Source organism: Tachypleus tridentatus, chromosome 12 (genome assembly GCF_004210375.1).
Source record: "Tachypleus tridentatus isolate NWPU-2018 chromosome 12, ASM421037v1, whole genome shotgun sequence".
Lineage (NCBI taxonomy): Eukaryota > Metazoa > Arthropoda > Merostomata > Xiphosura > Limulidae > Tachypleus > Tachypleus tridentatus.
The window spans coordinates 45494613-45510130 of NC_134836.1; the positions used below are offsets into that span (position 1 = coordinate 45494613).

The 15518-nt window shown below is 33.5% G+C and overlaps 1 protein-coding gene across 1 annotated transcript; it reads left to right on the top strand.

The window, feature by feature from the left end:
- Positions 1–56: 56 nt before the first annotated feature.
- On the top strand, positions 57–5455 carry LOC143233169 (GTP-binding protein GEM-like). The gene is made up of 4 exons (XM_076469127.1): positions 57–910; positions 2600–2688; positions 2815–3016; positions 3398–5455. Exons 1-4 carry the CDS (start codon positions 229–231, stop codon positions 3655–3657), a joined length of 1233 nt encoding a protein of 410 aa, XP_076325242.1. The 5' UTR covers positions 57–228; the 3' UTR covers positions 3658–5455.
- Positions 5456–15518: the final 10063 nt, after the last annotated feature.

The following is a 15518-nucleotide window of genomic DNA, read 5'->3' on the forward strand; positions in this document are numbered from 1 at the left end:
GTCACGTGATGTACAGCTGTTCTTATAAAATGCTGCTTCTATTCTATCGCTGCAATAAACTGAAGTTTCTCGTTAACCGTGAGGGCCCGCACTTTCATTGCTTAGGTAAAATAAGGTTGTATTAAGAGCGTTTGCAATAAGGAGAAACATAAATCATATACTTCTTTTAGAGTTTGAGTTGCACCATTATTTCAACAAATTACACTGTGCTACAACGTAGTACGAAACATGCCATACTCACGAATAGCGTCTACCTCTCTGTCAAACAGTTACGTTTTTACCTCATTAGAGGTCAAAAAGACAGAATTAAAAGAAAGGAAAAGGCGACCGAGAAGGAAAACTGTGCCCATTGTTATGTTCTCCGCTGCAGTCACACTAGAGGACAGAGAGAACCCAAGTCGATCGGGGGAAGACCTTGGGTCAATTCGGACAACTCGAGGAAGCAGTTTCAGAACAAGCAGAGTTAGGTCCACAAAAGATTCTGTCCACCGAACACAGTCTATGAGGATGAATCACAGGCCACAGTCTTTAGATCCTGCCATCAGATCTCGCCAGCGTGTAGCTAGTGTCCCGAGGGACAATGTTACTGAAAGATCTTCTTCTACTCATTCCCTACCGCTTGACGGGGAAGAAGGGGACTACCAGAGGCTCCGTAACTTCTCTATTACCCCGAAAGGCTTAATTAACAGAGGCGATTCGTTCCGTTCCAAATCACACAGTTCCCAGAGCGTGTCATCTTCCGGGTCGCAGTTACCAAGCGCAGAAATCACGGGAGAAGCCCATGAGGCACCTTCCCTTCCTACCATCAGGTATCGGGTCGTAGTCCTTGGTTGCCCTGAAGTAGGAAAGTCGTGTCTTATTACTCAGTTTACAACATCAGAATACATATGTGCTTATGATGCATCTTCAGGTAAGAATATCTGATTGTGTGGAAAAATTCTAAAGTGTAAAAACAACAGTGTAAGAGAGACAGACATACACGACACACACACACACATATATATATATATTTTAGTTACAAAATATTGGAATAGAGCCATAAGTAAAACTTGCATAAACAGACCAATAATTTTGTTTTCAGTTAGAGCTTATGAACACGTACTTATGATATAAAGAAACACTGTTTGTAGTCAGGTAGGTCGTTAAGTGCATGAAACCAATCTCAATAAAGTTTTCGCTCATAAGAATATCAATTAAGATATCTTGTTACTGATAACCAGTCAAAATTACTCAAGTCTGTTACACTTATTTCACTTTGTATAAGCATTTTTTGTATATGTATTTTATATTTTCATGGCAAAGATACTCAAGGTTCTCTTCTGTTGTCCCTAATCCTGTACTACTAATTTAGAGGGATACCAGTCAGCACCTTGTCGCCCTTAAACCACACTAAGCTATTGACTGTTACTCTTAAAACATACCCATAGCCCTAAAGAGTGAGAGAAAATATTTTATGTTAAGTTGTGAATTCAAATGCTGCTCACAAGCCCTGAAATCCACATATATGCAACAGGGCCAACTGGTTTATTTTGAATTTCGCGCAAAGCTACATGAGGGCTATCTGCGCTAGCCGTTCCTAATTTTTCAGTGTAAGACTAGAGGGAAAGCAGCTAGTCATCACCACCCACCGCCAATTCTTGGGCTACTCTTTCACGAACGAATATTGGGATTGACTTTAACATTATAACGCCCCCACAGCGGAAAGGGCGAGCATGTTTGATGTGACGGGGATTCGAAACCGCGACCCTTAGAGTACGAGTCGAGTGCCTTAACCATTTGGTCATTCCGAGCCCAGGGCCAACTGCACCACGAAATTAATTTTTAATAAATTGTTTTATTAAGTTTTAATATGTTTCTAAACAATTGTCGTGATACTAGTGTGAATATCTGTGGTTCAACAGTAAGACTAAGGGCTTACAACTTTGAAATTAGGGATAAGTTCCTGCGGTTGCCATAGCATAGATAGTCCACTGTGCACTCTTTGCGCTCAGCGACAACTTACCGAAGACGCCATAACAGTACATATTATAATTTAACAGTGTGCCAGTTAAGCTTTTCTCTATTTTTAAAATACCAATAGCTCTGTAATCACATAATTAAGAAATGTGGCTTTACCTAAATTCATATTCTTTTTTGGTTGTTTTGCTATATTTAAGGTTTCTAACTTTACTTTTATTAAACATGATTCTTTGTACTAGCAACGTGTATGAACTTTAGTAAAATAATATTTCACCTTTAGCTATTTTATTTCACATAATATTGTCCCCCAGTGGCTCAGCGGTAAATCTGAAGACTTATAACGCTAGAAATTGGGTTTCGATACCCGTTGTGGGCAAAGCACAGATAGCCCAGTGTGTAACTTTAAGCTTGATAAAAAAACAGACATATCGTACACTGCTTAAAACTCGCCATTAATTTCTAATAGCGTAATGTGTTAATAGACGGTGAGGTTATTTTTATAATGTAGATTAAGTTTTGATATGTTGTTTCTAAATGCTTACGATACATTCTTCGATCGTAAAAAAGAAGTAAAGATAATTCGTTATTTAAGCCATAAAATTCCCGAAGCTAAAAAATAATTCCTTTTGTTACTTTCTAGATGAACAAGATGATAAATTGGTAACAGTGGTGCTGAACTGTGAAGAGTCAGAACTGATGTTTGTTGAATACACTCTTTCCACAAAACCAGTAAGTGTGTTAAATCTATGTAACTCATGATTGTTTTTTGTATTTTTTCTTATTTATATATGTCTCTCCATTCGTGTTATTTGAAGATACTTATCTTTACTATAAACACATATTTGTGTATCTTAGGATTCTTCACAACCAATAGAAACAATGATGGATAACGCTGATGCCTTCCTTCTCGTATATTCGTCTTGTGACAAAACCAGCTTCCGCAGAGCGAGAGATACGTTACTGAAAATCAGCAGTGCTAAAGAAACTAGTTCTAAGGCTGTCATCTTAGTTGGCAACAAAACAGATCTAGCTCGTCTGAGGGTGGTTAGTACAAAAGGTATGATTAAATTAAAACATTAGAAGAAATATTTATGTGGTCTTGAGTTCGTTTTAATTCACCATATAGTAATCTAAAGAAAAGAAAAACATAAACATATAGAACCATTGAAAGAAGTGTTTAAATTTGAAATAAATTCCAAGATGGAATCAGTGTTGTAACCCTGAAATGACTTATTTCTCAGTATCATCCTTTGCTTATTACACCTTTCTAACTTTAGAATTGGTACTCGACCAAAATAGTAGTAAATGAATAATCAAAATTTAAATTGAAAACACTTTCTAAGTTGTTTATTTGACAACATAATTAATATATGTACATCAAGAGATACATATATCCAACCAATATACGATCTTCTCTCATTTTTAAACAATATTACAGACGGTCAAGCCTTAGCAACGTCTACTGGTTGTAAGTTCATTGAGACTTCAGCAGGAATTAATCACAACGTTGACGAACTATTGGTTGGGATCGTAAGTCAGATTCGATTGAAGGATCAACAGCTAGAAAGAGACAGAGAATTGGTCACTTTAACCACTCCAGCACTGGCGACTCCTTGCAAGGCCAAAGTTTTTATTAGAAAACTATTAGAAAAAACAGTCATAAAGTCTAAGTCCTGTAATAACCTACAGGTATTGTAGAAACGAATCGACTTCAAACCAGTGTTGAATTGAAGGGATGTTTGTTTGTTTGTTTGTTTTTTCTCAGGATCACGAAAGGTAAATCAAGCGTTCTTCTAGGTTAAGCCTTATTCTTTCAGGATTCTGAATACTCCAGTTACACCGTTGGTCGTGGTTAGGCACGAGTTGTCCTGTTGAGAAACAGAACGTCTGCTTAAAGTGTGACATATTTTTAAAGAAAAGTAGGGCTATAAACGCTGTTTTAATTTAATGTTGAATAAAAATGGGATAACAAAGTTAAAGCGACAAAACAACACAGTTGTTTAGTTTACAGAAGAAAAAGTCACCGCGCCAATACTTTACATCATGAAGTATATTTCTTTTTACCTTCAAACTTGGTAACTTAAATAGTAATGTAAACCTAAATATTAAAGTAAAATGTAATATATTGGTCTCTCGTAATAGCACCTTGCCCTATTTTTCATTCTTTCGTATTTAAAGCTAAAATAAAAGCACGATTTCAATTTGATAAGTCAAGCCATAATTTGACCATATCAGAACCAACCTGTGGAATAGATATGTTTACACTCTCCAAATTAGAAACAACAGTTAGATCATTGTTTAATACATTAAGGTATGAGAGTATGGTTTAATTTCAGTTTAGCATGACGTGTTAAACCTACAATAAAAGGAAAAGTTATGAATGTTTTCCATTTTGGACGGAAACGTTACCATTAACAGTAATATTAATAGATTTGTATACATATGAATATCATAAAATATAATGCTAGTTGATGGACCATCTTTTAACCTTAGCAAAATTTGTCAGCATTATCACAAATTTTACGTTTTTTAATTAAAGTATGTTTATGTATACTTATTTCTATACAGAATTGGTAAAGAAGCAGCAGGTATCTTAAGTGAACACTGCTAAATTGAACTGAACATTTCTATTGTATATTCATGTATATAGGACAATATGTTAATGTATATGTTAATACTTCAATTTAACGATACCAGAATATTATATATTTTACACCACTTCCTTTCCATTTTGTATATTGCCTGTGATGTCACTTCATTTGTGCTCTAAGTTCTACGTGAATATAAAAGTATACATTAAACTCATCTGTTGAATTCATATTGTATTTATAAGTTATTTCACGTGATTATAAACGTTTCATTGAAACGAATGCTCATTTCAGAAGGTTCTTGCTTAACTTATAAACATAAAATTATTTTTTATCTTGTATATGATTAATGTTTATGCTTTATTGAAATTATTGTTGTTTTTATTTGTACGATTTAGTTGATCGACGATAATTGGGTAGGGAACTGATTTAACAATCCTGTAAAATAATGATTTCATTTTTTAAATTTTACTATGAGAAAAACAAATCATGGAATATTTTTACTTGTATTTTCATCAAGTTGGATTACACTTTATAGAGTGTCAAGTAGGGTTTGTAGTTATTTACATAATTCCCTGTTTCTATGTGTTATTAAAATACTTTTTTTAAAAAAACACTGAAGTGCTGTAGCATTTGAAAGCTCTTTAACGAAATGTGGAAATATTAGTTTTCAAATAACATATCTGTTTCGTGCTAAAAAATTTATTTGTAGCGGCGCTGATTGTAAGTGTTAGATGTTGAAATATGCATCAGTCTCCATTAATATTTGTAGATACATCTAAAATTATAAGTTTAGTTTATAGCTGTTCTAGTACATTATTATAAATAAAATATTATTTGAAATTTTGGAATAAAAAATACTGCGCGTGTAACTTCAAGTTCAAGTGTAATAAATATGATTCTAAAAAGATTTGCCTGTTACAGTTAATCATACCAAGTTTGTGAAAACGTAAAGCTTTGTTGTAATGGCTAAATAGTTGTATTCTCTTTTCCCACTATAAAGTGAAGCTAACACATATAAAACACTGCATTTCCTACTTAGCAAACACATCTTGAAAAAAAACCTAGCAATAAATATAAAGTAATATACATTTCGAAAACAAGGTATCAACCGTTCAAAAATTGTTTGGCTAATTTATAACTGCTGAAATATACTAACTTTGTTCTTATGCCTCAGGGGTTCCCAACCTTTTTTATGCCCCGCACCCCTAAAAAACTTTAATATGTTCTGACACCCCTCACAGTAATTATTTATTTAAGAATAAAGGTGAAAGTGGCCAAAACAAATGTTATCTCGTAGGCCCTGGAACGCTATCTCGCACCTTCAAGGGGTGCGAGCACCGCTGGTTGGGAACCACTGTTATATCTTATAACACTGAAGCCACACAACCGATACTGTTTGAAATCACTAATTTATAATATTACTATTGATACTTCCTAAAAGTTACCATTCGGATCGTGTAAGATTTGATGACAGGAATATTAATCTTGCAACGCTAAAAATGGTAACAGGAATGACTTCAATCTCAATTTCAAAATTACATTTTACATAATGAGTGAATATTAGTCAGTTTATCCTTTCGTCATCTGAATGTTAAGCCTTTAATATGCTTCGAATAAGATCTCGTCACTGAATTTGGTTTTCTTTTAATGCTAGTTCACAATAATACATTTTTTAAAATACGTTTTAGTGGAACAGTCAGATTTTTGATCTTAAAAATTATAATTACCGTTACTTCATATTATAATTCAACTCTTGCTTGAAAGGTACTGGAAAAACCTTTTCATTTCGCGACATGCAACCCTCATTTCTGCGAAATTTTTATCCTGTATGCATGTAGATTTGCAATAGTGGTCGCGCTTTTCCCGTTTCACCTCCGTTTCATGTCGCGGAGAACTTTTATTTTTCTCCGTTCTCAGGGTGCAGATATGACGTCATGAATATATCACACGCTGATCTAATAGACTGCCGCCATCTATATAAATATAATAGTACTGTCTGTTGTATGGCCATCCAAATACTTCGCAAGGTGTATTAGGTATGGAGGTTCATTACATTCATGGGGAAATACACACACATTTTCAATTTTGTATTTTGCGGTTTTTATGAGTGTTTTTGCAGATTTTTTTTTACCATTACTTCACCCCTGTTAATTGATCTTCATGAAATTTAGTTTGTAGGTTTATTGGGTCCATGAGGAGATACATTCAAATTTACGGTTTCTCATTTTGTGGTTTGGTGTTTTTATGGGTGCTTTGTTTGTTTGTTTTTTAATTATATTTATAGGAAACAACTTCTCATGTCCTAAGATAACCTTTCACAACTCATGAATTTACATAACTTCCGTCCAGGGTACGGGTACTTCAGCTAGGGGTAAAAAATAATATAGTGATCAAGATACTTGTGTCCTTAACCCGGGAGGTCATGGTTTGCTGTCCGTTTTTTGCGAAAATGCACTAAGTACTTTAGAGCTGTGGTGACGTTATAAGAAGAGCGGTCAAACCTTTCTATTCGGTCAGTCAAGAGTTGACGATTGTTTCTGTTGGCAAACTGTCTTCTCTCAGCTCAGAATTAGGTATTTCTATATGTAGATAGTTCTAAAACAAACGGATGATCCTTTAAGATATGGAAAAATAAAACAATGTCTCTATTAAAACAATAAATAATCTAGTAATAAAAATAATGATTACAAATAGAATATGTGATATATATTTGACACATCCGTCACACGATAACTCAATATCTCCAGACACATATCAGAAAGATTTAAAGAGGTAGGAGTAAAATTTTAATAATTTTAATACCAATATCATTCTTAAAAAGGCTTCAATCTCCTAGTGCAACACCTCACAAACATCATGATTCTTTCATTAACAACATTCCCTCGACACTTGGAAAAAAGCCATTGTTACCACGATCCCTAAGAAACAAACAAACAGGACTAATCCTGACAACTTCCGTCCCATCAGCCTGTTAAGTTGTCTTGGCAAACTGATGGAGAAAATAATATCAAATCGCCTCCTTCATTTCTGCGAAATAAATAACATCCTCCCAGAATCTCAAAACGCTTCCAGGAAAAACAGACAAACAATAGATCACCTCACATGACTCACTGAATCAGTTTACAAAGCATTCAATAACAATCAGGTAACTATAGGCGTATTTTAAGATGTTAAACAAGCATTTGACAGTGTTTGGTATAATGCCATTAAGTATAAATTAACTAACTTGAAACTAAATCAAACTATTATCACTTGGATATCAAACTTCCTAACAAAGAGAACAGCTCAAGTAAGAGTCAACAAAACCTTATCAAAATCACTGCAGGACTGCCCCTAGGATCAATCCTCTTATCACTCCTATACATTATTTTCTTTAGCGATATATATTTTTCTACTTTAACTTAAAATTTACAATACGCTGACGGCATTTCTAGAAACCTGCTAATGGTCATGTCTCGTGTTCAAGAAACACTAAATACTGTTGTGAGCTGGAGCAACAAGTGGAGAGTGGTTTTAAATCCAACAAAAACGCAAGCAATCACTTTTTATAGGAAATTTAAAAAAGCACAGAAAAACTGTAGATAAAGTAAACATCTCACTTGACAACTCGCCTATTAACATGAGCAAGCACATCACATTCCTTAGCACCACTTTCGACTCCAGATTAACATGGAAAAAACATGTTAACAACATACATTTATCCATCAAAAAAAGCATTTCACATTTGATTACCATAACTAGCAAACACTCAAACTGCTCACCAGAAACCATCACCCAAATATACAAGGCTTATATCCGTCCATTAATAGAATATGGATGTCAAGTAACATACAATATGTTTAACAACACACTACAGATCCAAATACAACAAAATAAAATATTAAGAACAGCAAACCGACTACCATCATATACATCTGTCAAATCTGTACATAAAAATCAGTAACTTACTCACTCTTAGAAACAGGCTCACAGAAATATCATACAAATATTACTTAAAAGCAGAACTTAAAAACGAACTAACTGCGTCATTATGTAAATTAGCCAGTGCACCTTCAAAGTACATCTCACCATATGACGTATTTCAACAATCACAAACCACTCAACAAAATACATAATTATAATTAAAATGAACATATGCTTATATTTATATGTATTTCTTTTCAGATCCAGGCACAGGACAGGTAAAACATTCCTGTTTTCTCCACATCCAAATCTCATGCATTGGATCCTTAGATCCCAGTCAAGGCAATATTCTTGCCTGGCCCCAAATCGTGCCGTATGAGTTGATGATTCGTCTCGTCTGCTGTACGGACGAAGGGCTCCGGCCTGGCTTACTTCCCTAGTGCCGTCTCGCTCTCCTTTCTCACTCGTCATTCTTATACCGCTCCACCTCATTTCATCACCTTAAACAAGTCAAATAAAAAATACAGGAGAAAAAGAAAAGTAAATAATCTTCCATGAGCCGGGACGAAGAGGAATCACTCCTGTTGGGGAGAGAATTCATCAGATTTCTCTTTCTCTAAACTAAACCCCTGCGAAGTTCGTTTCATTTTCGTTTGTAATAATTTACAATCTCTGTCTCAGCCTTTTCAAGGAGGGAAAGAATGATAATTAGATTAATGGAAAATATTACATTGGGGTGAAAAATGAAAATTTGGTAAGTGGATTTGGTTCGTTTTGGTTTTCGCTCAAAACTACATGAGGGCTATCTGCGCTAGCTGTTCCTAATTTAGAAGGGTAAGACTAGAGTGAAGGCAGCTTTACATCGTCACCCACCGCCAACTCTTGGGCTACTGTTTTACCAACGAATAGTGGGATTGCTCATCATATTATAATGCCTTCACGACTGAAAGGGGAAGCATGTTTGGTATGATGGGGATTCGAACCCGCGACCTTAGATTACGAGTAGAGTATCTTAACGATTTGGCCATACCGGTTCTAATTTCGCTCAAAGTGATACGAGAACTATCTGCGCTAGCCGTCCTTAATTTAGCAGTATAAGCCTACAGGGAGGGTAGCTAGTTATTACTGCCAACTCTTGAGCCACTCTTTTATCAACAATAGTGATATTGACAGTCACATTATAACGCTTCCACAGCTGAAAGGACTAACATGTTTGGTATGACGAAGTTTCTAATCTGCGACCTTCATATTACGAGTCGAGCGCCCTAACAACCTGGCCAGGCCCGACTGGGCAGGATTACATTAAATTAGTTTATAATACCTTTATTTTCTTTGTTTATTAAATAAAGGTTTGTGCGCCAGCAATACCAAGTGTGGTGCGCGCGTATACTCAGTGTGATTTTATTACTCATCAGAATCTCTACCAGATTACCCTTAAAATGAAATTATTTTAGGCAGGATTAGAGTAAATTAATCTATGAAACCTTGGACATATTCAATATATCAATCGACAGAGATTGACGTCACGAGGCCAAAGCTATAACTAGTTTTCAAATCGGTCAAGGGATGACAGAGCTATGAACTGAAAGTACCGTTCTGAAAGCCGTTATGCCGCGGCAAAAAAAAAAATTATAAGTACGAAAAGTGAAACTAACATGAAACAAAATGATCTTGAATAAAAACTAAACGTAAGTTCAATATTTATCTCTTTGGAGAAATGTACTATTTGTTAGCGTTATCTCTAAATTTGAAAAACTTCAAAATGCATTAGTTAGATAGAGTTTTAAGCTTAGTGGTTAATACATGATTAAGGAAACTCTAACAGAGTCCATTTACCTGTCACAATTTTGAGACCATGTTCGAATAACTTTTGTAGATCTTTATAAAGTGGTGATTACATATGTAATGTGAATTAACTGTGGTCACTTGTTTCTAAATGTTCAAAAGTAGACTATTTTATCTTTCTTGGGTTTGTTTGTTTGTTTTTGAATTCCGCGCAAAGCTACTCGAGAGCTATCTGTGCTAGCCGTCCCTAATTTAGCAGTGTAAGACTAGAGTGAAGGCAGCTACCCATCACCACCCTCCGCCAACTCTTCGGCTACTCTTTTACCAACGAATAGTGGGATTGACCGTCACATTATAACGTCCCCACGGCTGAAAGGGCAAGCATGCTTGCTGTGACGGGGATTTGAACTCGCGACCCTCAGATTACGAGTTGAACGCTTAAACCCGCCAGGCCTTCTTGGGTTCAATAAATTAGTAGTCGAGTCTTAAAAGTTTAAATATATTGTCAAAGTTGTACATAAACTTTACTTTGGAAAACTGTAAAATTTAATAGTTTCTGAATAATGGATTGAAGTTCTAGTTACTAGAAAGACTGTCGAACGTGAGAAAGAAATTAAGTAAAAGTAGTTTTAAATATTATAAAGAAGGGTAAAAATCTAAGAAGCACAATTAACAAAAGTACATGAGCAACAATAGTTAAACGCAGTTATAAATGGTTGGAAATTATAGGGAATATTTTAAAATAAACTAATTGGTAAATTATTTTCAAAACTACCCCCACCATTGTTCTTGTTTAGATGAATTCTGGCAGGAATTTATAACATGAAAAACGTGGAATCGTAGCTTGTGTAAAATTAAAAGATGAAATAAAAGAAAATTGTCACAATAACAAAATTAATTCAGATGATGAAATTGAAATATCTGTACTAGAATTTAAGGAAACTCCAGATGAAATAAATTATTTAACAATATTTTAAGTATAACATAATTTCTCTAACATTAAATAGAAAAGTAAACATACCATATTCATTTGAATTCTAATAACTTGGTGAATGCCTAAATATACAATAAATTGTTTGAAGCAGTTTATGAAAGTAAACAAACAAAAATATTTAGTTACAAATAGAAGTATGTTTGAGTTTTGCCTAGTAGTGTCCGGCATTGATGTTCATTATTGACTCATCTGACTGTTGGAAAAGTTCAAATCGTTCTGTACAAGACGATGACCACGACAAGAACATAACCACACTGTTGAGTTAAAGCAAGATCTTAATGTGGTATCCCTCCATCCTCTGATTAACTATATCAAAGATAATTCTTATTACACGTATTTAGAACAAATAAATTCCAAACTCGTACTTAGTTGTACAAGCATATGTATTACCTGTTAAAACAAGAATTACGCCTGCAGGAGTTCAAGCCATAATAATAGGACCAAACAAATATAAATATTATATAAATTTAAATCATTATAGGGTGTCAACTTTGGCTAACCTTTACGACCTTTGTACGACTGCTTTAAAGGATGCCACTAGCCACATGCATTAAAACCACAAAATTCGTAATGAAATCTATAAAGAATAATCGGAATATTCTTTTATGTAAAATATTTACTGTATTTACAACTCCACACAGTATGGCAGTTATCCAAAATATTTTACTTAATAGAGTTTGAGCATCTCCACTGATCACAAGTTTTAAAATGTTTGATTAATAAATAAGAAACGTTTAAGTAATTTACCTCTTAAATCAAAGGTTTGGATGAAAAACAAAACACTAGCTTGGTGGTCAAACTATAGAATTTCACATAATTTTTCATTAGTCAAAAAAAAAAAAAAGACAAACAAGGTACAGCTCGATGAAGGAGATAGTATATGTGATGACTAGATAAGTTCTAAGAAAATTGTGTATTCATGTTACAGGCTTAATGAAACAACGAAAGGCAGTTGACAGGCAGCCCAGGAAATTTATTTTAAAATGAAAAATAGTGACTTAACTAGGAACTAATGATGTTTTTAAGTCTTTTTATGTGACATTTTTGTGTAATAATTAGGAACTATTTTCGTTAACTGCAACACATTTATTTGCGAGAAGACTGAACACGAACTACAATGGAGCTATAAAAAGTTGTTATAAGTAAAAGACTGTATATTTCTGTCAATTAAAGATAATTTATTATTCCTTCTAAATTTAAAAAAAAGAGCATTTTGTATTTCAGTTACATTGACTAAAATAATAAATTAATTCTATCACGTTACAACAGTGTTTAGTACTTATTGTTTTGGGTGGAAAAATCCAAATGTATTTACTGCATAATTATGAAATACAGAATGTATACTTTGTTATTCATAGATTCAGGCTAAGATGTTATTCAAGTTTTTGTAAAATTATTACTAATAATATGGAAAAAAAAAGTAAATTTGGCAAGTCTGTGTTGCTGGACTTACTTAAAATATTTTGTGTAAATAATAAGTTTTAATTTTAAAATATATGTAAATTTATTCATAGAATGTACGATTTATAAGTAGTTATAAAGTTAAATCAAAAACGCTTTTCGAAAGCGCTTTCAAATCCCTCAGTGGCTCAGCGATACATCTTATGGCTCATGACGTTAAAAAGCAGACTTTGATAACCTTTGTGAACACAGCACAGATAGTCCATTCTGTAGCTTTGTGTTTAACAACAAACAAACAGAAACAAAAGTCAGAATCTCAGCAATAAATATTGATAACAAATATTCTGATGAATTAATAAACAGAAGTGGAATCATTCAGGGTTCCATGTTCACACTCGTCTTGTTTTTATTGTATGTTAATGATATACTAGATTTATTATTTGGCGTAAAGCAGATTTTATTTTCAGGATGATAACATAATTGTAGCTCATTAAAATAGTTAACAGATCTAGTTTAGATGTTTCGTTTTTCATTAGATAGGTTAAAATGTTGGCATAATGATGTACATTTGTTTGTAAACCTAGAAAAAAGTATTTTGTCAAAATAGAAATACAAATAGTGTTGAAGTGAATATGTACATATGAACTGAAAAACGTTCCTTACCAGAGGTTTTTGATATTATAATTTAACAGAGGTTTATGAGTATTATAATTGATGATAAATTAATTTAACAGATGTTTTGGACATTATAATTGCTGATAAATTAATTTAACAGAGGTTTTGGGTATTATAATTGGTGATTAATTTATTATACGTTGCGAAGAAATATTAGAAAAAAATAATTTAGATACATATATACTTGGGATGATTCAGGGTTTGGAATTTTAGCTAAAATCTCATAATGAGCTATCTACGCTAAGTCGAACCCCAGATTTTATCACTGTACATCCGTAAACCTACTACTGACCCACTAGGGAACAAAGGAGGTTAATCAGAACGTATATTTCAGTTACTACATTAAAAACAAAATATTATTTACATATATATGCAATATATATGATGTACACATACCCGTTTTTTTAAAAAAACATCACTCGATCAATGTTCAGTAACTTATGTAAGGGTAAAAAATTTAAAGCTATTCCGAATAATATAAGACAAATAAACACATTAACAATTTCATGTTATTATTTTATGTATTGATATATGAGTTTCTTTTCTTCATCTCTCTCATATATATATGAAGTTACCAAACCTAACTACGTTAGCCAATCCTAGATGGTAACACCCACTCGCGCACACATATTAGATCGTCTTTATTGTAAGACAATCGGAAATAGTATCATCAATGTTTATATTCATTTCATTTGAGACATTTTAATATTTAGTTAATTGCTTCTTGTTTTATAAACATGTGTAGAACTCTAGCAAAACGGTGTAGAAACTTTGCTTTTACGGTGTTAGTTTAAGGTTATTTGTTGGAATTCGAAGTCTGTATTTTCCAAACGTATTTAGAAAATTGCTTTAAATGCTGATTTCTTTCTTATTGTTTGTGAGTTTCTAAAATCACCCTCAAGAATTTCTTTTTTTTAGTGATTTGTTTGTTTTGTTAAAATTCGCGCAAAGCTACTAAAGGTCTGTCTCTGTTAGACATCCCTAAAGTAGAAGTGATAGACTAGAGGGAAGACAGTCAACACTACCCACCGCCAACTCTTGGGCTACTCTTTATTAATAAGAATTGGAATTGACCATCACTTTATAACGCCTTTATTACTGAAGTGGCAAGAAAATATAATAAAAACTTCACCAATCTTCAGAAATAATTATTTTATATAGACCAATATTGATTTTAATGTTATAACTCAATGTCAGACTGCACATCATCACAATTACTCTTTGTTGTCAATGCCTCATATGGACCAATATTGGTTTTAACGTTACAACTCAACGCCAGACTGCACATCATCCCAGTGACTCTCTGTTGTCAATGCCTCATATGGACCAATATTTGTTTTAGTGTTATAACTCAATGCCAGACTGCACATCATCACGATTACTCTCTGTTGTCAATGCGTCATATGGACCAATATTGGTTTTAACGTTACAACTCAACGCCAGACTGCACATCATCCCAGTGACTCTCTGTTGTCAATGCCTCATATGGACCAATATTGATTTTAGTGTTATAACTCAATGCCAGACACCACATCATCACGGTGACTCTGTTGTCAATGCCTCATATGGACCAACATTGTTCTTAGTTTTATAACTTGATCAACAACTCTAGATGTTCTGTGCTGTGGTAGTTCTCCGTCGTGAGTTTGTGACCACAGTCATTAATCTTCTCAGCATCGGTAATATTTCTACATCCAGAATATAACTTCTCTAAACCACACTTACTCTCTTAGATAACTGTCTATCTCCAATAGTGAACTCTTCCTATTCGTTATAGGTACTTCTACTATGGAAAATGCCATTTTCTTGTTATAAGATATTTAATCTTAAAGCATGCAAAATCTAAGAAGAGAACAAAAAACCTACTCATAAAGGAAAAATAAAACTACAATTAAACAAAAATTGGACATAGTATTAAAATTTCTCTTTACTGTCTCACTTTAATGTATTCATAGATACACAGACTTACCTTTCAGGTAGTAACCACAAATAATAAGATGAATATCCTGTGTAATAGAGTTAAACTGGATTTTCTTGACTGAGACTTAAAGCAAGAAAAGAAACCGGATACAATGGCAAAGAAAATAAAAGGCAGTATTTAATTATTCAAAAATAATCAAAGTAAATAAGTAAAGAGGACGATAGATGGCGCTTTTAGCTGCCAGAAAGATAGATTTGAATTATTTATCTTAATCTAAAAATATTCTGTT

What these genes read in the sequence shown, in the direction of transcription:
- LOC143233169 (XM_076469127.1), top strand. Translation starts at nt 229, where the DNA reads ATGCCATACTCACGAATAGCGTCTACCTCTCTGTCAAACAGTTACGTT. An exon ending in TGCTTATGATGCATCTTCAG is followed by an intron (nt 911 to 2,599) that starts GTAAGAATATCT and finishes GTTACTTTCTAG; the next exon opens with ATGAACAAGATGATAAATTG. An exon ending in GAGGGTGGTTAGTACAAAAG is followed by an intron (nt 3,017 to 3,397) that starts GTATGATTAAAT and finishes ACAATATTACAG; the next exon opens with ACGGTCAAGCCTTAGCAACG.